Here is a 22,601-nt window from a genome sequence, read left to right as displayed (position 1 = left end):
GAATGAGAAGGAATAAGAGGCAGCAATGGTAACCTCTTCTATATAATACTGTCTTAAATGGAATGCATGTTCAAACATCTGTAGAATCCCAGGTATTTTTGTTTTCTAAATGTGATGCCTAGAGCACTGTTTCTTCCTGAAGTTTAAATGGGCTTCAGCCAAATTTAACTGGCAGACTTTCTAAAATTCTGCAAAGATTAGTGCACTAGGTAAGATCAATGGATTCACTGTATCTTTCCAATGCTCCATTTACTGAGGCTCTTTCAAGAAGGGAAGAGATGAATACACTCTGTAGAGAGTCATAATGTACGTAGCGTGAACACGTTTGCTCTTTTCTGCTACCCAGTAGCCTTAGCAGCTACAAAGGCATGTGCTACAGATTGGATTACTATATCTTTTGAAAAGAAAATAGAAGCATGACTTCATTCAGAGAAGAAGGTATTAGATTGACACCCAGTGATTCAGTACTGTGCCACTCTGCTCTGAGAGAGTGCGGGTCCTTATCATGCCAGCGGGGTTTAGAAGCAGTCTCCCTTATTTCTCCCTCTTCTCCTGGGCCTCTCTGGACAAGCTGTTGAAAAAAAAATGGCTTATACTGCCCCCTCTTTTTGGCAGGTGCTTAGCTAAATTAGGAGAGTATAAGTCAAAGGTAAGTCATTTTACAAATAGCAACATCCTCATGGACAACAAACAAAGGATTCTCTCTGCACTGACACCAGCCTCTTTCCTGACTTTTGTCATGGCTGGAATAAAATCTTATGTATCTTGTGCTTGATACATAAGCTTAATAAACACGAATCACATTGAGTGGGTGGCTGCGCACATACCCTGATTAAGGGCACAGAAAATATTAAGGTCCTCAAACCTGTGACTCACAAATGACAGAGGTTTCAACCTCAAGTGGCTATAGCAGCCAGGGAAGTGGATGGAGGGTATAAGACAATAGGGGGTGGTGGAGACTGTGGCAAAATGAGAACATACACTGCTTTTAAAGGAGACAGCATTTCTCAGTTCTGTAGAATTATTTCCATGTGGAAACATAGGCTCAGAGCTGCTAGTCTTTTGTTTCTTTTTTCAAGGGAATCTAAAGGTCCAGGAATTTATATAAAGTATCTAATTTTTTCATGTTCACAATGGTTTTGATTAAGTAAAATTCCATGTGAGTAAAATTAAGCTTATCTAATGGCTACAAACTGGATCTTCAGTTTGTAACCTCTATAACATAGTCTATTTAAGAAAAGACATATAAACAAGAGCTTGCATATATTAATTCAGTTTAATCATATCAATTCTTAAACAAAAAACTTCCTCCAAGAGACAATAGCTCACAGTAATTGCAAAGCTTACTCACAATTTTTAAAAATATCAGTCATGCTTAGCATTCAAAGAAGATATTATAGAATAACTGTAAAAACTTTTACCAGGAACATCAGCTTCTGACTTGAAAAATTACAAATACTGAAGCATTTTGGTATCAGACACAGTAGTTTTGACACTGTCTGTTTATTTGATGAGTTTCTGGAAGTTTGGAAAATTGTACCTCTATAATTGGATAATGCGCTTATTCTAAACTAAACATTTTCAAATGTAGAAAACAAACTAGCAAGCTACACATACAAAGAAAAGCCCTCTAAGACAAGCTTTCCACATGTTGAATGCCAGCATGTGCACCGTGAATCCTGGAAGACTAGAATTGATACATACGCTTGGCCTGAAGTCTTACACTGCAGGCTCAACGATGGAGTTTGCATTCACCTACACATTAATGACAAACTCTGGGTTAGTATAAGAGAAGCCAGCAAATTCATTTTGGTCCAAGTTCATGATGAAGAGTTTATCAGTGGGGGTCAGTTCCACAGGCTGTCTGGTGAACTCTTTGTCGAAGTTGGAGGTGTCTCTCTTGTCTCTCTGCCAAATGGAAAGTAAACACATTAACACAGCATAAGAAGAAAGACACAGGACCAAGATACGCCAGTCATTGGGTGGCTGATACCATCTCATGAGCAGAGTCAGAAAGAGCCCTGTGCCGAAAATTTTTAGCAGCTGCACTCCATGTACTAGCTTTCATTTCACATTGTATGTTGGCTTGGGGATAGAAACGTGGTGGAAATTTTCTAAGAAAAAAAGTAAGTCATTGAATTTCAGTTAAGAATTGCCATAAAGTGGAGTGTGTGTGTGTGTGTGTGTGTGTGTGTGTGTGTGGTGCTGTATTTTCTTTGGCTTTAGGATGAATTGAATTGGAAGCTACTTATTACCATGCTTAATGTTATAGAAATAATCATTAGGTAGAGCGTCCTGGAGAAAACCATTCAGTAGCAGCCCAGGTGGCTAGAAGACCTCTTTCTTTGAAAAGGTGAACTGCTGCCCATCTACTTTGGGCAGAATGGCCATGTGGAGAAATCAGATCACTGCTTAATGAAAGGAATTGACCACTGTCAACTCGAAAATCCACCCACAGTCTAGAATTGGGTGTTTATCAGGCAGAAGTTCTCTCCAAAGACATTTTTAGCTTGTATCTAGTCAACAAACTATAAGAGAGAAAACCCAAAGCTTAAAGGAGGGTGTGTAAGGGGAGCCTTAAAACAAAATAAAACAAAACAAAAGAAACCCAAAGCAACTAGATTCTCCTAGTAAGTCTGGCTTTTCTTTTTTTGTTCAGTAGAGAGGTGGAGAAGAAATTAACCCCCTTTTACTAGCAATTGCTTGGGGCAAGTCTCAGCAGGGAACATCAGAATGTGGGCTAATAAAGGAATCTGTATGATGCTCCGACCTCTTCAGGGTCCTTGCAAGCCTCTTGTCTTTCCTCATCATCACCACACCCACCTGGGGCAGGTAGAGCTGGAGTCCTCACCTCCTATATATGACATATGAGAGAACCGAGGCACAAGCAGGCAGGGTGGCTTGCCCAAGATTTCAGTGGGTTCCTGATTTTTACCTGACCACATCGCTGCTACGTAGGCCTCATCTCAGTCCCTCGGACTGGAGGGACAACCCAATGGCTGTTTTATTACAAGACAACCAGGGAAGAAGGCCTTGGATTCCCTAGTGCCCTGCACATTCCCGGGCTGCAGCCAAAGTTGCCTCAGATTATAAAGGCCAGGGGGTCGGTAAGGATTCACTGACTCATTAACTTTTGAGCCATCACCACCCAGGCTTTAGGTTTAGCCCCCTAATGGGCACTAGGTGTTAGGGATCTCTCATTGCTGGGTTCACTGTCCTTTGCAAAACACCTTTTACAAGACTTGCTTCTTTGTGGCTGCTCCCCTGAGATAGGTAAAATGTTTCTATGGAGTTCCCTCCTTACTCTCGCCATGTCTATGTGAGGGTGTGGGAGTGAGGTGGGCACACTGAACTCAGGAGTGCACGTGGGTATGTGTGGCTAGAGTGGGGCAGGCTAAGATGCTGACAGAGCTGTTTCCTGGGTGGGGTCCATCTCTACCATGTCCCACCTGCTCTGTTTGTCTTGTCCTGCCTGCTGTTAGCCTGTGGGGTGCTATAGGAGTTTCCATCCCCCAGGCGCTCAGCATGTTACTTCCGGTGTTCACAACAAAGATCGAATGCCTCCTCTTTAATACTGATTGTGCATCTCTCTCCCAATCCCCACAAGTCACACTTTAGCATCCTTTAATTATCTTGATTGCACTTATTGCTTTCAGAAATTGTCTTGTTTATTTATTATTTCTCTCCAAGAAACAATATTGTTAGAGAATTTCTTGGAGAGAAACAATAAACAGGGTCCTCATCTGCTTCTTCACTAGTGTATTTCCAGTGCTAAGAATAGTGCCTGGCACACAGTAGGTTGTTTGTAATTATTTGTGGAATGAAGGAAGACTTGGGATATGCCTCTATCCTTTTTGCAACTTATAATTGCCCCCGAGCCAGAAACTTTACTGTGAGGCAAAACAATGGAATTTATTCCCATTGATCCTAAAGGTCTCCCAAATGGGCCACTGTCCCTTTTGAACCCCTGTATAAACTGAACTGTGTTAGGGCCCCTAAAGGTCTGAGAACTCCAGGACAGTGTGTGAGCTAAAAGGCAGGTATATTTGGAGCTAGAAGACACAAAGCTGCCTTTTTTTTTAGGTCTCCCCTGGTCTCATCAACCCTATTTCACTTTCCCTGCCTGTGATCATCTTATCAAACATTCGCTTCTGACCAGCCCCACCTTGGAAAGCCCTGCCCCATTTGTTGTGCTGGTGATGGCTGATACTTCAGATAACCACATGGTCCAGACAGGACTTGCTTTTATGGACTTTGTCCTGCGGGCAGATCCCCAGAGAAAACACTCCTGGATTTTACCGTAGAAGTTGGGAGAGAATAAGCCTCTCTGTTGAGATCATTTCTTTGAGGTTGATAGCATCTGAAGCCATGTGAGAACAGTAGCACTCATCCAAGGAGGGTTATTAATTCTACTGACCTCCCATTAATCCCCCAAGAAGGCCCTTGTGGCTATGGCCCTGTCCTCTCTTCAAAAAGCTCTGTTTCTCAGTTTCTTCTGCACTGGAAATGTGGATAGAAAAGGAAGTGGTAGAAATTCTGACTTTCCATGGAAAGTTTCTCTAAAACAGACTTTGGCTTGAGTATCTATTTCTGCAAACTATTAAACTTTTGAAAAATAATGGCAAGAATTTGGAAAATGTTGAGTGCAGTATTTATACACACTATATTCCTTCCTTCCTTCTTTCCTTCCTTCCTTCCTCTTTCTTTCTTTCCTTCTTTTTCTTTCTTCCTTTCTTTCTCTTTCTCTCTCTTTCTCTTTCCATTCATCCTACATTGTTTTCTAAAGTTGTCTCAGATCATTTGTCAATGGCCTAGTGTTTCTCCATGGTTTTTGTCTTCCTGAGAGCATGTCCAAGCAAAATGGGATCATGATCCAACCACCAGATGAGGGACCTCAATGGGATCCCTCACCTGGGATCATGATCTAACCACCAGATACGGGACCTCAATGGGATCCCTCACCTGGGATCATGATCCAATCACCAGATACGGGACCTCAATGGGATCCCTCATCTGGGATAATGATCCAACCACCAGATACGGGACCTCAATGGGATCCCTCATCTGGGATCATGATCCAACCACCAGATACGGGACCTCAATGGGATCCCTCATCTGGGATCATGATCCAACCACCAGATACGGGACCTCAATGGGATCCCTCATCTGGGATCATGATCCAACCACCAGATACGGGACCTCAATGGGATCCCTCATCTGGGATCATGATCCAACCACCAGATACGGGCGTGTTGGTGGGCCTGATTCAGAGATGCCTGTTGCCTTGCTACAGAGCAGAAAGTGCCCTGCACTTTCTGGACAGGACACCCAGGTTTTTATCCCAGCTGACTGACTTTGGGCAAGTTCATTCCTCTTTCCAGATGCCAGTTTCTCAACAATAAAGTGAGGGAGCCTTGCTCCGATTTCCCTCCTTCTCTTACTGCCTAAACTTGTCAGCTAGAACTTCAAGTTTGCTTCACCTTAGGTCCTGATTGCCACTACAGTGGGGACAGCAGGGACGGTCCCCAAGCCTGAAGCAAGAAGAGGACAGAGAAGGATGAACTGCAGGAGACTTTGCCTAAGCAGAAATCCAAACCCCATTTTTCCCTAAAGATGAGACATCTTACTTCAAGGACATTTGTCAAGTTGTTAAAGTTCCCTTGATGGTCTCTCAGAAGCCCTGGAACTTCTGGAAATCACTTGAACTGTGATAAGAATTCTCCTTAGAGCTGCCTGAGAATAGCAGGACACGGCAGGCGAGGAGGAGGAGTCACCTGCTGTCTTAATCCGCTCAGACAGAAATGAAATTTCTCCCACCCAAGGGTTTCCTGGGGCTTCAGGGAGCTCACAAAGCTGCTTGCTAGAAAGAATATTTAGCCCAAGCTGGGAGGAGTGGTGATTTTGATAAGAAAATCAAGAGCCCCATTCACGTTCCCAGCTGGTCTCTAAACTTGACTTTGAGTTCCAGTATCCTCGTTGGCTCTGGCCAGGTCATCCCACCCCACTACAGGCCTCCAGCAGCCCCTGAATGGGCCACAGCCCCCGCCCCTCCAAGTGGCTGAACACTGGGGCCAAGATTAAAGCTCCGCAGTTAGTTCCTTTCTCCTGAGTTCCCTCCTCAGTTCCCACTTTGTAGTTTAGGTCCATGTTTTTCAAAAAGATCAGTTTTCCTTAAAATAGTATTTCTTCTTCTTTTCTTTTTTTTTATTGTATCTCGATGCTAGAAGAAAAATGGCACATAACAGAGATCCAGATACAAATGAACATTTCCACAAACATCTTGCAAAACAACATCAAAGTGAGGAATACAACCATCTTTGTTTCAAGAAAGTGTCTTTTTCAGAGCACTTCATTAGCTTTCTAAAGCCAGTAACAAACCTAGATTTGTAACAAATCCCATTCCCACAGGCCTGAGTCTGCTAGGCTCCGCAGCCGACTTCTTGGTTAAATCAAAGCAAGTTGTCATTGTGGTTAATAACATTTGAACACATATTTTAAAGCATGTGTAACAATGTGAGTCATCTTTTTTTTTCTTTTTTTTGCATTTGAACAACAACAGAAACAAAACCCCAAAGCAAATAAAGTTTGAAATGTAATGTAAAACCAGGGCCCTTTGGGGGCCTTGCTAGAGTGACTGTGTTGTTTCAGGGAGTGGTGCCAAATGCCCTTTTCAAGTAGTTTGGGGATGAGGGTGAGCAAAGACATAAAGTATCAGAAACTACAACACTGAGGTAGCACCCAAGCTGGTTGCCCTTTGACCCCTTGAAGTGCTTTTAGATTGAGACCGTCTAAAAGCACATTCTTGGAATTTTAGAACTTTGATCATCTTAACTTTGAGTTTACAAAAATAACAAATAACATTTATTTTGAACATGTTCTTTTCAAGGTCTGGTGCCTCCAGAACAGGTGAAATAGAGGGATTCCTCTTAGGCAAAGCAACCATACACTTGGATACCAGCCAAGCTCCAGGCCCGGAAGTGGAAGAGTACTGCTAACATCCAATTATCCACAGATTGGATGGTTGGGGGTGAATATGGCAGTGCAGAAAAAGAGGGAAAGAAAGCAGGCATTTTCTCTCCCCATTGGGTCTACTTAGCTGACATGCTGCGGAAAATAAATTGTAAGAGGACTTTGATAATGTGTTAATTATGCAGCTGCATTTTCCATAGGCCATCTGCATAATCCCATCTCATAGAGATGCTCCAAACTACCTGAGGACATTTGGGTTCTGAAACACTGTCACTCTAGTCTCATCAGAAAATCAAACATGGATGCAACTTGGCAATGAAAAACATAAAAATGTCACCACAATAGCCGTTGAGCTTGAATGACAGAAATGAAGGACGGAGATCTACACATCTACTTAGCTCTTGACTTCGGGTTTTAAAAATTCAGAGTTAACAAAGGAAAATCCTTCGAATTCTGATTGGTCAATATTCCTGATGACTTCCTGGTCGGGAGGTGTTAGGACTGGTGGATGGCGGGTGAAAAATCGGTCGAAGTTTTCAGCATTTCGCCCACACTATGAGAGGGGAAGAAAAGAACTTGTGGTGGGTGGGAAAAAAACAAAAACAAAAGTCAAAATAAAACAGAACCTAGCATAACTGGGTGTGCTTTTCTCCATCCCCTTCCCTTTCAGAAACTCAGAGAGGTTGTTTCAAATGATCAGAAATGAGAGCAACATAAAATGCAAAATTCTCATGACCTTTGGTGCACGACCTTGGGTTCCCGACCTTCAGTTTTTATAGCTCATGAGCTGCTCCTGGTGTCCTTCTGGGCAGTCAGGAGATGGATGGCAAAGGCATGAGATGGTGGGGCCGAAGGCATGTGGCATGTCCCCCCAACCCACCCTGAGAAGTCAGCCAAGTTCATCTGTTGGAAAACATGGGATTAAGGCACCTGAGATGTTTCAGGTGGTACAAGATGCAAAGTAATGACCCATTTATACGTCACCTGGGAGATCCCAGTATTTATAGTAGCAGACCCCTCAAAGTGCTGTCCTCCAGCTCTCAATCAGGAGAAGTGGATGTTTTCCAACTTAACAGAATACAATTTATAAACTCCAGCCAATGGAGGAAGAACCCAGTGAAGATCTGGGTTTGATGCTTGCACGCCTGGACAACCACGAGGCCCCTGGTTAGCTGGATCAGTCACCGACCATCAAATGCAAGGTGCCAGGAGGCAAATTCAGCCATTCCCTCTTCAATTAGGAAGGAGGGATGTGGGAGGAAGTACAAGCCATTGTTTGGTGAAGCAATCAGGTTCTAGAGAGAAAATCATTGCCATTTCTCACCCATCCTGCTGGTCTTTCTATATTAAAAAGGCCCCTATCTGAGGCAGAGTTATAACACATATGTGTATGTACATGTCTGCACATGTGTGCATGCATGCATGAATGCTCACACCTATACATGCTAATTCCCACCTAATGAGAAGGGGCAAACCGCTAATTTGGGGTTCCTTGTTCTTTGCCAGCAAAACCCATTTGCACAAAAGCTCTATGTGTTTCCAACACAGTATCTCTACGAGGTAACCACAACCTAATAGTATAATAGTAATAGGAGTAATAATAATTATGACTGCCGATATTTATTATGCATTTGCTATAAGCCAGTGCAAAATGCTCTTTACTGGAAAGTTCTTTACTTGCATTACCTTATTTAATCTTCCCAGTGGCCCTATGAAGTGGGTATTATTATTATCTCCATTTTATAGATGAGGGAACTGAGACCAGGGAGATTATGTAATTTGTTCAAGGTCACACAGCAAACCAATAGCAGAGCAAGATGAACCAGGTCCACCTGACATCAGAGCCCAAGTTCCTGGCTCCATTTTTACAAGTACAGTGGCCGGGCACAGTGGCTCATGCCTGTAATCCCAGCACTTTGGGAGGAGGAGGTGGGTGGATCACAAAGTCAGGAGATCGAGACCATCCTAGTCAACATGGTGAAACCCCATCTCTACTAAAAATACAAAAATTAGCCGGGTGTGGTGATGGGCACCTGTAGTCCCAGCTACTCAGGAGGCTGAAGCAGGAGAATCGCTTGAACCCAGGAGGCGGAGGTTGCAGTTGGCTGAGATCGTGCCACTGCACTCCAGCCTGGGTGACAGAGCAAGACTCTCTCTCAAAATAAATAAATAAACAAACAAACAAACAAACAAACAAACAAGTACGGTGGCAGCCTGGTGGCTGATTGACTAATGAAGTGGGGAAGGGGCCGGCGGGAAGGCAAGGATGGGGATGATGAAGTCTCTGGTTTGAATGACAGAGACTATGGTTGTATGAACTGAGACAGGGAAAGTGGGAAAACTGAGAAAGATGATTAATTCCATTTTGGATAACGACTTTGAGAGGCCAATGAGAGTCCTGGTGATGACCAGAGGGAGTCAGAAGTACAGGTTCTGGGCCAGGCGTGGTGGTTCACACCTGTAATCCCAGCACTTTGGGAGGCCGAGGTGGGCAGATCACCTGAGATCATGCGTTTGAGACCAGCCTGACCAACATGGCAAAACCCTGTCTTTATAAAATTAGCTGGGCATGATGGTGCACGCCTATAGTCCCAGCTACTCAGGAAACTGAGGTGAGAGAATTGCTTGAGCCTGCGAGGTAGAGGTTGCAGTGAGCAGAGATTGTACCACTGCACTCCAGCCTGGGCAGTGATTGAGACCTTGACTCAAAACCGGAAAAAAAAAAAAAAAAAAAAAAAAAAAAAAAAAAAAAAAAAAGCACAGGAGGAGAGAGGTCTTGAAAAAACTTTTTTCTTTTTTTTAAAGCACAGAATGTGGGGAGTGGAAAGAGATAACAAGAGCAATAAAAACCAGTGAGCACTTTCAATGAAACAGACATTTGCCAAGTGTTTTTGCATATATGACCTTTTTCATTCATGTAACAACTCTGTGAAATAGGTGTTTTATTTCCATTTGCCCATGATAAAAATGCTCCTTAAAGTGTCTTAGGACAGCAGGAGGAGAGCCAGGAGAGAACAGTATCAGCCAAGCTAAGGACTGAGAGAAACTCCAGGTGAAGGGCATTGGTATAACTAAAATATCTTTAAGAGGTCAAACAGGAGAGTTGCTGAAAAAGGATCATTGCAATTAGCAACTGGGGCAATATTGATAAGAAATGGAGGGCTGCCACTGAACTTCAGTTGCTGGAGGAGTGAAGGTACATTGAGAAAGTCAAGAGGTGCACGCTCTTCTTCAAAGCCTTTTTGTTGAGGGAAGCAGAAGCATTTGCTCTGCATGCAAGGGACTTAGGTCTCCAAGAGCCTCTGCCTCCTGCTCACTTCTTATCTGAGTAAAAGTGAGTCTGGGGCCAGGCGCGGTGGCTCATGCCAGTAACCCCTGAACTTTGGGAGGCCGAGGTGGGTGGATCACCTGAGGTCAGGAGTTTGAGACCAGCCTGGCCAACATGGTGAAATCCCATCTCTACTAAAAATACAAAAAATTAGCCAGGTGTAGTGTCAGGCACCTGTAATCCCAGCTACTTGGGAGGCTGAGGCAGGAGAATCACTTGAACCCGGGAGGCGGGGGTTGCAGTGAGCTGAGATGACACCATTGCACTCCAGCCTGGGCAACAAGAGGGAAACTTCATTGCAAAAAAAAAAAAAAAGTGAGTCTGTAGACTGAATTCAAACCCCGGTATTATGCTGCCCACTATCTGTGCAACTCTGGGCAAGTTCCTTAAAGTTTCAGTTTCCTCTTTTGTAAAATGGGAGCAATTTTAATTCCTATCACACTGGGGTTGTGATATGAGGATAAAATGAGAGAATGCAAGTAACAGGTACTGAGTATGTGATCAATGCATCATGGCTCCAAGTATTATTTAGTTCCCATTTTCTACTCCAAATCCCCACAGACAGACAGCGTATGTTTCCTATAATAGGGCATTTACACGGTGTTTAAGTTTTAAATACTAAGGAAACAGTCTTGAATTTTTAAAAGACTCTTGTCAGACTTAAGGAAACCTATTTGTCATTCCAAGCTAAATTGTTTCTGCTGTTTTTGTTAACTTGGCTTCAGGTATCAGAAAATGAGAACTCTCTGACACAGTATGAAGACCTGGGGTCTGTTCTGCTGGCCAGTGGAGGGAAGCTCCCACAGAAGGATGACCCCTCAGGGTAAACTCACTGTGGTTAGGATTGTTGTCCAGATTCATTCATTTGTTTATTCATTTTCTCATTCAAGACGGATTTATTGAGCACTCACTACGTGCCAGGCTCTGTGCTAGTAGAAAATGATACAAAATCCATGCTTCATGGAACTTACATTTTACTGGGGAAGAGAAGCAACAAACAAGACTGTAACTGTAAATGTGAATATATGTTTTAGTGCCAGAGGGAGATAAGTGATGTTAAGAAAAATAAAGCCAAGGCTGGGGGGGTAGCTCACGCCTGTAATCCTAGCACTTTGGGAGGCCGAGGATGGTGGATCACTTGAGCTCAGGAATTCATGACCAGCTTAGGCAACATGGTGAAACCCCATCTCTACCAAAAATACAAATATTAGCTGGGTGTGGTGGTGCACATCTGTGGTCCCAGCTACTCAGGAGGGCTGTGGTGGGGGATCACTTGAGCCCAGGAGGCAGAGGTTGCAGTGAGCGGGGATCAAGCCACTGCACTCCAGCCTGGGCGACAGAATGAGACTCTGTCTCAAAAAAATAAAATAAAATAAAATAAAAAAATAAAGAAAGAAAGGCCAGGGGATGGAGTGAGAATGATGCCATTTTCAGCTTGGAGGAAATGGCCTTTGAGCAAGACCTCAGTGAAGTGAGAGAGGGTGCCCTCTGGATGTCGGGAGGAAAGGCATGCTAGGCAGAGGGAGCTGCAAGTGCAAAAGCCCCAAGACAGAGCTCACCTGGCACAGTCACCAAACAGCAATGAGGTCAGTATGGCCAGAGCAGAGTGACCAAGAGGCCACAGAGTGGGCCATGAGCCAGAGCAGGGTCCTTGATGGCCACGTAAGGACAGTGGATTTTTATCTCAGCTCCATGAGAAACTGCTGGAGAATGTTGAGCCCTGAATGATATGATGACATATGTTTTGTTTTTGTAGTATTTCATTGTTTTAGAGACATGGCCTTGCTCTGTTGCCCATGCTTGAGTCAGAGGCATGATCATAGCTCGCTGCAGCCTCAAACTCCTGGGCTCAAGCAATCCTCCCACTTTAGCCTCATGAGTAGCTAGGACTACAGATGTGCACCACAACGCGGGACTAATTTTTTGTTGTTGTTGTTGACACGGGGTGTGTGTGGGGGTCTTGCTATGTTGCCCAGGCTGGTCTCAAACTCCTGTCCTCAAGTGATCCTCCCACCTTAGCCTCTCAAAGTTCTGGAATTCCAGGTGTGAGCCACCAAGACCGGCCCTGACTTACATTTAAACAGGATCACTGGTGTGGTGTACAAGGATAGATTAAATGAGCAGGGGACAATAGCGGAAACAGTGCAACCAGTGAGGAGGTGGTTACGATAATCCAGGTAAGAATGATGGGGGCTTGAAAGAAGGTGATTGGTGGGGGGATGGAAAGATGCATTCAAATGTGGGGTATGTTCTGAATTCAGAGTTGACAAGATTTGCTGATGGATCGGGTGTGGGGTATGAGAAGAAGTGAGGCATTGTTGGTGACCCTGGCATTTTTGGCCTGAGCTACTTAGTAAGAGAGGAACACGAGGAGTAGAGCCTATTTGAGGGGGGAAATTTAGTATTTGCTTTCCTTTTTGATAAGTTCAAAATTCCAGGTGACATGTCAAGGAGTCCCCTCAGCTGCAGTGTGGGGATTGCAGAGGTTTGGGGAGCTAGATTGGTGGCCATGGCATCGGGGAGAGACTGCCACAGTCATCCACAGGAAAGGAATGGTGGCTAGGACTGTAGAAAAGGGAGGTGAAGCAGACAACAAAGAGGTGATGGTGGCAGGGACTGCTGGTTTGGCATCCTGGTGTGGCTATAAGGCAGACCTGTGCGTGTCTTTCTTTGGCCTGGGTGTTGGAACCCAAGCCAGCCAGTCTAGGAAGCACATTAGCTGAGACACGGAGCATCTTCAGGGACCATTTTTCTTTAAAAACCATTAATTTCCCATCCATACCAGAAGGCTGTTGCTTCGCCTGGGCCTCCCCAGAGGCTGTGATGGGAGCCAGTGAAACAGCTTCTGGCAGCTCCACAACCTCCCCCTCCCTCTCCCCACTCCCTCCTGCCTCAAAGAACAATGAAATCTTTAAGTGAGATAGCACAGAGGAGACGCAAGAACAGGGGTTAACCAAAGGGGTGCGATAGAGAGGGAGTGTGATTTCCCTGCTAATCAGCAGCTTACAGGGCTGGCAGATCACAGCCTCCCTGTTTAGTGTTTCTGTGTTTTTCAAATGGAGCTGTCACTGACCATTAGCTTCAGGAGCGCTCCCTAAATGGAGACGTCAGCCCTTGGGAGACACAGCCCAGATCAGTTTCCTGCCTGCTGTGTCCTTGAAGTATGGGCAGCTCGGTGGCTGGCATCTAATTAAAAACGCACCATGGATTGCACCTGCCTCTCTGGCTTGTCTTGGGTGAACACTTCAGCCTCACTCAGCTTAAAAAAAAAAAAAGAAAATCCGACCCCCTTGTCATCAGGGTACATCAATGGGGCTCCTGGAACAGGAATGGGGGCCAGAAACCAACTGGGTAATTTAAACCACAAGCACCTCTTTCAGGATTAAGGAGAGGAGTAAGAAGGTTGGTTTGTTGAATTACGCTCCTGAATTTAAGAATCTAGACAGTTTGAAAAGCTTATCTGTGACCTGTTACACGTAAGCTCTTTTTCTTTTTCTCTTCTCTTTTAATTTCTGTTTCATTGAGTTAATAACAGAGTCTTGCTGTTGAATGTGGAGTTGCTTGGTCACCACTGCCACAGGGATCTCCTTTTTGTTTTGTTTTGTTTTGTTTTTTTGAGACAAGGTCTTGCTCTCTTACCCAGGTTGGGGTGCAGTGGCGTGATCATAGCTCACTGCCACCTTGAATTCCAAGGCTCAAGGGATCCTCTTGCCTTGGCCTTGTGAGTAGCTTGGGACCACAGCTGTACACCACCATGGCCAGCTAAAGGGATCTTTTAAAGATGCTGACTGGAGTATGCCATTTCCCTGCTCTTATCTGCAATAGCTCCCCATTGCCCAAAGCCCACACTCCTTAGCATGGCTTCCTTAAGCCATTTAGGACCTGTTCCTGGACACTTGGTCAATGGCCCCTTCCCTGCCCATGTCCCCCACCCCCTGAGACACCCTCCAGCCATACTGAAGTATTTCCAGTTCTTGGAACACTCATGAACTCTTGGAGGTGACTCCAAGCCCTTGCACAGGCTGTCTCCTCTGCCAGGAACACTTGTCTTCCATTCCTTCCCCATTCATCCAGCTATCTCCTGTGCATCCTTTCTGTCTCCAGAGCAGTGTCACTTCCTCCACGAGGCTTTTCCTGACCTCTTCTCTATACTCCTGGATTTACCCCATCAAAATACAGGGTGTTCATCAAATAATTGCCAGAGGAAAAAAAAATTGGGAATCTACTATGGGCCAATAGGGAAAAACAGTTAAATAAATAATGATACATCTATTTGATGTATTACCATGCAAAACACTCTTAAAAATTAAAAGAAGATATAGAAGAATATTAAATGACATAGTTATATAATTACTAACAGTGTGTACAATATCTTCCCATTCTATAAATTATATAAACAAATGTATATGTAATATCTGTACATATTTTATACACAGGCTTATGGAGATTAGAAGAATTACAGATGGTTTTAATTTTTTCCTTTTCCCCTTTATGCTTGATTATATTTTTAAAATTTACATAACAATCAGGTATTGTTATTATTATTTTGTAACAAGAAAAGAAGCTGTGAAAGCTATCTTATATGAGAGAGCAATTATCATGGAAGAAATTGAAAAATAGAAATAAAGAGAATGGGAGTATTTGGGTAAATTGTTAAGGTTAGCCTGATGCTACTTTAACATGCTTCATCTTAGTAAAACACTCTAAGGCAGCAGGAAGATCGCTTGAGGCTAGGAGTGTGAGACCAGCCTGGGCAACATAGCAAGACCCTGTCTCTACAAAAATTTAAAACTTCTCAGGGCATGACGCCACATGCCTGTAGTCCCAGCTCTTGGAAGGCTGAAGTCGGAGGATCACTTGAGCCCAGGAGGTTTAGACTGCAGCCAGCTATAATCGTGCCTCTGCACTTCAGCCTGGGTGACAGAGTGAGACCCTGTCTCAAAACAAAATGAAACGAAAAAACTCTAAAACAAGTGGTTGCTTTGACGTGTATTTTGGTGCTAAGGGATAATGAGGAAGGCTAATATTTGGGTCTTGTAGATCCTCTGCCTAGCAGCATGCCAGACACTGGCGATACATAAGAGGGTACCTGTTCTTGTCCCCATTGAGCTTAAGATCTAGCAGAAGACACAGATGCACACATAGGCCACTGCATGGGACCATGGGACAGGTGCTGCCATTGAGCACAGAGGAAAGGAACCCAAGAAGGGCCAGGAACTCTGTCTGGAGGGAGTGACATCTCACGTGAGTGAGACCTGCAAGAGAGACATTGCTTCTTTGGAGGAGGAAAGGAAAGAGCCTGGAGAAGAAATGGAGGTAAAAAGAGGGCATGGACAAGGTAAGATGGTGGAGGAGAGGATAAGGCTCCTCCCTGCTGTCTGTTGCCCAGCCGAGTTTGATAACATGAGGCTAGTGGCTCAGGAGAGCTACCTGCCCAGCCTCCATCAAGACACCAGGACACCTTCAGGTTAACAAGACCAGAAGGTCACGATGAAAAGACATCCAAGCTACATAGCCTAGGCAAAAAGACAAATGTATTTTTCTTTTTTACATGTGCACATACAGTGAAATGCAGGGTCGTTCTTATGTCTTCCAGTTTCCCACAGCCAAACACAGGAGGGACCCACTCAGGGAGAATCAGATGCTCAAAGCTGCATACATATTTGATCATTTAAAAAAGTCATTTGTGGTCTGGGTTTTGGCAGAAAAAAAGAGAGATTTGAGTCTCCTTTTTCTGCTAATAATGAAGGTCCCTTACAATCAGGGATCTTTTATCTCTTATGTTTATTTAGGGAGGAGGTCAGTAGGAGAGGGGTCTTTTGTGTTTGATACTAAGTCTGTTTTGTTTTGCTCTTGCTTTTCTTAATTTTCATTAAAAAATAACATCCAGTGTTTTGATTTCCTCCAGATCTCAGTTTAAATGGCACCTTGTCAGAGAAGCTGTACCAGACCGCCTTCAAATAAAGTGGATCCTCATTCTTTCCTCCTGTTATTCTCTGTCAAGATATCCTGTTCATTTCTTTCACAGAAATAAAATCTGGTATATCTCAATCTGTAATTATTAATACATGTTCATTCTCTGTTGATTGTCTATGTTCTCACCTAGACTGTAAGCTACATGAGAGCAAAATCACATCTGTTTTATTCACCACTGCATTTCTAGAACCTAGGGATGAAAAAAAATCAAATGGACAAATAATAGTGTATGTTAAGTACTAACTATGAGCCAGATACTGTGTTAAGTGTTTTGCAAGCTTTACCTCCTTTAATCCCCCCAAAAGCTCTATGAAGTCCTTGCTGTGCAATGAGAAAATGGGTTTAGAGAGTTTAAGTATCTGACCATGATTTGATCCTAGATTTGACAAGAGATCCAGGCTCTTCTATCAGTCTCCTACATTTATCGCAGAAACAAACAAGCTATTAAAAAGCACCAAGATGCCAGGCATGGTGGTGCATGCCTATAATACCAGCACTTTGGGAGGCCCAGGTGGAAGGATCACTTGAGGTCAGGAGTTTGAGACCAGCCTGGGCAACATAGCAAGAACCTGTCTCTACAAAGAATTTTTTAAAAATTGGCCAGGCATGGTGGTGCATGCCTGTGGTCCCAGCTGTTCAAGCGGCAGAGGCAGGGGGAATCCCTTGAGCCCAGGAATTGGAGGCTGCAGTGAGCTATGACTGTTCCACTTCACGTCAGCCTGGGTGACAGAGTAAGACCCTGTCTCTAAGAAAAAAAAAAAAAAGTAATTATAATAATAAATTTTTTTTTTAGATGAAGTCTCACTTTGTCGCCCAGGCTGGTGTACAGTGGCACAATCTCGGCTCACTACAACCTCCACCTCCTGGGTTCAAGCGATTCTCCTGCCTCAGCCTCCCAAGTAGCTGGGACTACAGGCGCCCATCACCATACCCAGCTAATTTTTGTATTTTTAATAGAGATGGGGTTTCACTATGTTGGCTAGGCTGGTCTCGAACTCCTGACCTCGTGATCTGCCTGCCTTGGCCTCCCAAAGTGCTAGGATTACAGGCGTGAGCCTCTGTGCCTGGCCATAAAAAATTTTAAAACACACAAAAGAATCCTTCTTAATCCCGCCGCCCCAAATCTCTGTATTATGTTAACATCTTGGTCTGTATCCTAGATGGCTGGATGAATAGATGAATGGTTGTTTTTTAGTTTTTAGACAAAGGTGGAACCATGACTCCGTTCTTTTGCTTGCTTTTTAAAAGAAACTAGATGAAATACACTCTAAACATCTTCCCATGTCAACAGAGTATCATTTTTTTTTTCTTATCTATTCTTCACCATTCATCCTAAACCCACATTGCTGGCTTCAAGTAAACTCACCCTCAAATAGTAATTATCCCTTCTACTTGCCTATCTTTTTATAGCTTTGATTCCCACAAGGCTGTGAGATAGGCAGGAAAAGGATTATCTCTACTTAACAGATAATTTTAAGAGTTAACAGTTTGTTCCGGGTCATATGGGGTCAAGTAGGAGAGCCAAGATCCAGAGCCCATCTGTTCAATTCCAAAGCCCATAGGCTTTCCATTACATCCCATTGCCTCATACTATGTATCTGATTGTGTGGCATGGACTTAAAAGTTAAGCTGACCTGGGTACCAATCCTGGCTCCAACAATTCCCAGCTATACAACCTTCAAGAAAGTTAGCTAAGTCCCCTAAGCTCAAGTTTCTTGTAGGGTGTGGTGAGAATGACTTGATAAAATTCACATCAAATACTTAACATGGTAGCTGGTGGTTGCTGCTGAGGGCTGACTGACCCATTCCTGTCCACTGAGTAAGTCTGATAGGGCTGTGCTCTGGCTTGAAAGAGGTCCTGTACACTCTGCCAAACCCCAAATTCCTACCCATATTCCCATCCCAATTACAAGCAGAATGAGGACCTGCCAGTGCTACTTTAGACATAGAACAGAAACCTTCCCACTTAGCCTGGTGCATCATGGCAGGAAGCTACAAGACAAAGCCAGGCCCTGGGGCTCCCAGTTAGAGGAAGTGAGAAAAAGACGTGTACCCATGGGGAGAAAAAGGGATGCATTTCCATTCCCACCCAAGCCTCACTTCCTTAGAAAGACATTTCAAGTAGATTCACACACCATCTCTGTGCTGTTTTCCATACGCCATTTGGGGGGGCATTTTGTGGTTATTTTTAAGAGACTGCACTTGTAACAAAACAAAAAGTAAGCTTTCTGTTTTCCTTTCTGGGTCATGAGCAGGTCTCAACCCTCCAAATTCAACTGTCACTGGAAGTCTTCGTGGAGTTGGAATTTCTATTGGGAGTGGCTGTGAAGGTAGGAAGAACATCAGCAAATGTGGTGATATGGTTTGAATGTGTTCTCCCAAAGTTCTTGTGCTGGAAACTTAATCCCCAATGCAACAGTGTTGAGAGGTGGGAACTTTTGGAGGTGACTGGATTGATGTTATTATTGTGGGAGTGAATTTATTTAAAAAGTAAGTTACCCTCTCTCATGTGCTCTCTTGCCATGTGATGCCTTCTATCAGGTTACTATGTAGCAAGAAGGTCCTCTCCAGATGCAGCCCCTGATCTTGTACTTCCCATCCTCGAGAACCATGAGCCAAATAAATTTCTTTTCATTGTAAGCACTCTGTCACTTGAGCAGGAGGATTGCTTAAGCCTGGGAGGTTGAGTCTGCAGTAAGCTGTGACCACGACACTGCAGCCTTGACCTCCCAGGCTTGAGCAATCCTGCCTTAGTCATCCGAGTAGCTGGGACTACAGGCATGTGCCACCCCACCTGGTTAATTTTTGTAATTTTTGGGTGTGTAGAGACAGAGTTTTGTCATGTTCCCCAAGCTGGTCTCAAACTTGCGGGCTCAAGCTCAAGTGATCTGCCCATGTTAGCCTCCCAAAGTGCTGGAATTACAGGCATGAGCCACTGCACCAGGCCTCAGTTTCAGGTATTCTTAAAGCAGCACAAAACAGACTAAGACAGACATACAATGTCATAAAAATGAAGGAGAAGAGGGGCTTAAAAAGAACGAAGGTACTCTGCATTTTTCCTACAGATAAACTCACTTATATAGGAAACTAGGAAGTTATTCAAAGGGTGATGTAGAGTTAGATATGCAGATAAGAAACAATCTCCAAGATAAAGGGGAATAATGCAAGATACAGAAATTGTACACAGCATGCTAACATCCTTAGTGTGATGTAGACTATTTCTGGGCCTGAACACATCTTCTCTAGAAGGTCACACAAGAACCTGGTTGCAGTGGGTGTCTCTGAGAAGGAGAACCAAGAAGCCTAGCTAGGAGCCATGGGTGAGGGGAGCCTTAATTTCACTTTGTAGCTTTTGATGTTGCTTGAATATTTTATTTTTTCACATTTTTTTAAAGGAGAAAGGATTAGAGCACCTAATAATATGGTGAGGTCAAGAAAGATGAGACAAGCTTATGAGAAGAGGCAGTTTTCAGGTCATTGATGACTCAATGAGAAAAATATCAATAGGATGGTGGGAGCAGAAGCCAGATTGCACCAAACTGAGGAAAGAATAAATTGTCATCAAGTGGAAATAGCAGGAACTGGCAACTCTTTCAAAAGTGTGTTTGTATGCAAAGTGAGGTAGGGTAGTAGTCATAGCAGTAGTAAGAGTAGTAGTGAGGAGGATTCCCAGGTTTGAGGTAGGGGATTTTTAACATGAAAAAGACATAGCAGGTTTATGCACAAAGGAGAAGGCCAGGATAGAGTCAGAAAGGACAGCTGCTGTTTCTGCCCAGCCAGCAGGCATTGTCTTTTCCTCTAGTGACAGTGGCTTTATTTTTCTTTTTCTTTTTCTTTTTTTTTTTTTTTTTTTTTTTGAGACGGAGTCTCACTCTTTCGCCCAGGCTGGACTGCAGTGGTGCTATCTCGGCTCACTGCAAGCTCTGCCCCCTGGGTTCACGCCATTCTCCTGCCTCAGCCTCCCAAGTAGCTGGAACTACAGGCACCCACCATCGCGCCCGGCTAATTTTTTGTATTTTTTAGTACAGACGTGGTTTCACCGTGTTAGCCAAGACGGTCTCGATCTCCTGACCTCATGATCCATCCGCTTCAGCCTCCCAAAGTGCTGGGATTACAGGTGTGAGCCACCACACGCGGCCATGACAGTGGCTTTATTTTTCTTAAAGGAGATATTCCTTCTCTTCTTTCAAAATGTCTGATTTAGATAGGACATTCCTTCTCTTTTTTCAAAATGTCTGGATTAGATCCAGCTCTCTGGCTAAGAGGGGCTGGTGATCCAGGCCCTGTCAATCAGCATATACCATCCCCCTGGTGCAGTGAGCAATTCCCTTAGAGATGGGCATATGACCCAATATCTTCCAAAAAGATTGAGTCCTAGGCTGCTGGGATTTTATAAAAAGGAAGCCCTTTTCTTTGGTAGAAGTTGCAGAGATAATGGGACATAAATTGGGAGTTGCTATGTGCCCAAGAAAGCCTTCTGAGAATGAAGAATGAAGTCAACACAGTGGGGAAAGTAATCCTAAGGGATATAGATAAATGTTTCCCTGCTGGCATTGTTTGGGACCGGATGTAGATGATCCATCTACATCTGAATACTAACTATCATTATTTTTTGCTTAAAAGTCAATTTAAATCAGGTTCCTATTTGAAACCATAGGAGTTTTGTTGATACAGAGAGAAGCTGTAGACACAGACTAAAAGGGGAGATAAGCATGAAGGATCGAGAGGGTGGAGTCCAGAGCAGGAGTGAGGGTAAGTCTCACATGAGTTGGGGGAGGGAACACATATTTGCTAAGACAGAGATGGAAGCCAGGCAAGGAGGTCAAGATGACTATGGAGGTGCCAGGAGGTGGTAAGAAGCTGACGGCTACCAATCTGTGGCACCCATGGGCCTCAATCTTCCTCATGATTTAGGGCAGGGATCCCCAATCCCTGGGCCATGGACCAGTATCAAAATAACAATAATAATAATAAATAATAATATAATAATACATGACTCAAAGTCATGTATCTGGTAGGTTCTATGGTTGACTTGCCCTACAAATTTCATGTGTTAGAAACTGAATCTCCAATGCAACAGTGTTGAGAGGTGGCACCTCATGAGAACTTAACACCACTATCTTGATAGTGGGATCCTGATAAAAGGGATAAGTTTGGCTCCCTATCTTTCCCCTGTATGTGCACACACATGTATGCATATGCATATATATGCACACACATGCACGCATACTCTCTCTTGTCCTTCACCTTCTGCCAAGGGATGACACAGCAAGAAGTGTCTCACCAGATGCAAGCCCCTCACCCTTGGACTTTCCAGCCTCCAGAACTGTAAGAAATAAATTTCTTTTCTTTATAAATTATCTAGTCTGTGCTATTCAGTCATAGCAACACAACATGGACTAAGACAGCAACTGATTTAGGAACTTCACCTGGCTCAGGAAACTGCCAATTCCAACCATCTAAAGGGAGCCTGGTTTGATCTGAAGTTTAAATGGATTCTCCATGGGTGTGTAGATAGGTGGAGACAGATAAACAGACTCCAAGCTATGTGTCCTAAATGGCTCTTGGCTATGTGTTTGTCAGTATATAAATGTAGGTTGATATTTTTATTAAGATCTCTGCAAACTCCACACAGTGGATACCCCAAAAGAACAACCAGAAATGAGCAGGGAAACCTCTACTCCTTAATGAGCCTGTCTCGGCTGCCTCATTTCAATGCTGCCACGCCCTTCTTTCAGATGTTAGTCAATGCATGCTGTCTTTGTCAGCCTCAAAATCAAAGCCCTAAGGAACAGATAAGATTTGCATCTTTTAAAATCCTGACAACGAATTATAAAAGGTGTGAAGATGCTACTTATTTGTTGCAATATTTTAAAATAAATTTAAATCATTTGAATTGTAAGAATACTCAGTCTTTTTCTATTATGTAATAGACACCATTCGATGGTGTTATCATGACTCTCTCCTGTTAGCACAACCACAAACCTTACCAGGGGCTCCAAGTGCTTCTAATAATCTTTACAAGGGTCTTGGGCAGTGTACAGTCCAGGGATCAAGTCCTGGCTCCTCCACTTTCTAGTTGCTGGACCTTGGGCAAATGCCTTAACTTTTCCAAGCTCTAGTTCCTCATCTATAATGTGGTGATAACCCTACCTTATAGAGTTGAGAGAATTAAATGAGGCAATTCATGGAAGGCAGTTAAAACAGTGCCTGATGCAGACAAAAACTCAATATATTTTCGAATATATTTGAACAGTAAAGATTTTATGAGAATTATTTTAAATCACAATTTTCAAAAAGGAATTGTTCTCTTGAGTATTTGATACTT

At 43.6% G+C, this 22,601-nt stretch overlaps 1 protein-coding gene across 2 annotated transcripts in view; it reads right to left on the bottom strand.

Moving 5' to 3' along the window:
• Positions 1-1,257: 1,257 nt before the first annotated feature.
• The window catches only part of PRKCB (protein kinase C beta), a 386,071-nt gene continuing 364,727 nt past the window's right edge, over positions 1,258-22,601 (bottom strand). The window contains exon 17 of one of the 2 annotated variants that reach the window (XM_054454155.2): positions 1,258-1,908. In XM_054454155.2, the coding sequence (XP_054310130.1) occupies positions 1,756-1,908 (153 nt within the window). In that variant the 3' untranslated portion in view covers positions 1,258-1,755. Of the gene's footprint in view, positions 7,523-22,601 lie in introns of both variants that reach the window. The other variant, XM_054454154.2, reaches the window with a different exon arrangement.

Source organism: Pongo pygmaeus, chromosome 18 (assembly GCF_028885625.2).
Source record: "Pongo pygmaeus isolate AG05252 chromosome 18, NHGRI_mPonPyg2-v2.0_pri, whole genome shotgun sequence".
In the NCBI taxonomy this organism is placed as follows: Eukaryota; Metazoa; Chordata; class Mammalia; order Primates; family Hominidae; genus Pongo; species Pongo pygmaeus.
This window is presented reverse-complemented; position numbering and strand designations above follow the sequence as displayed.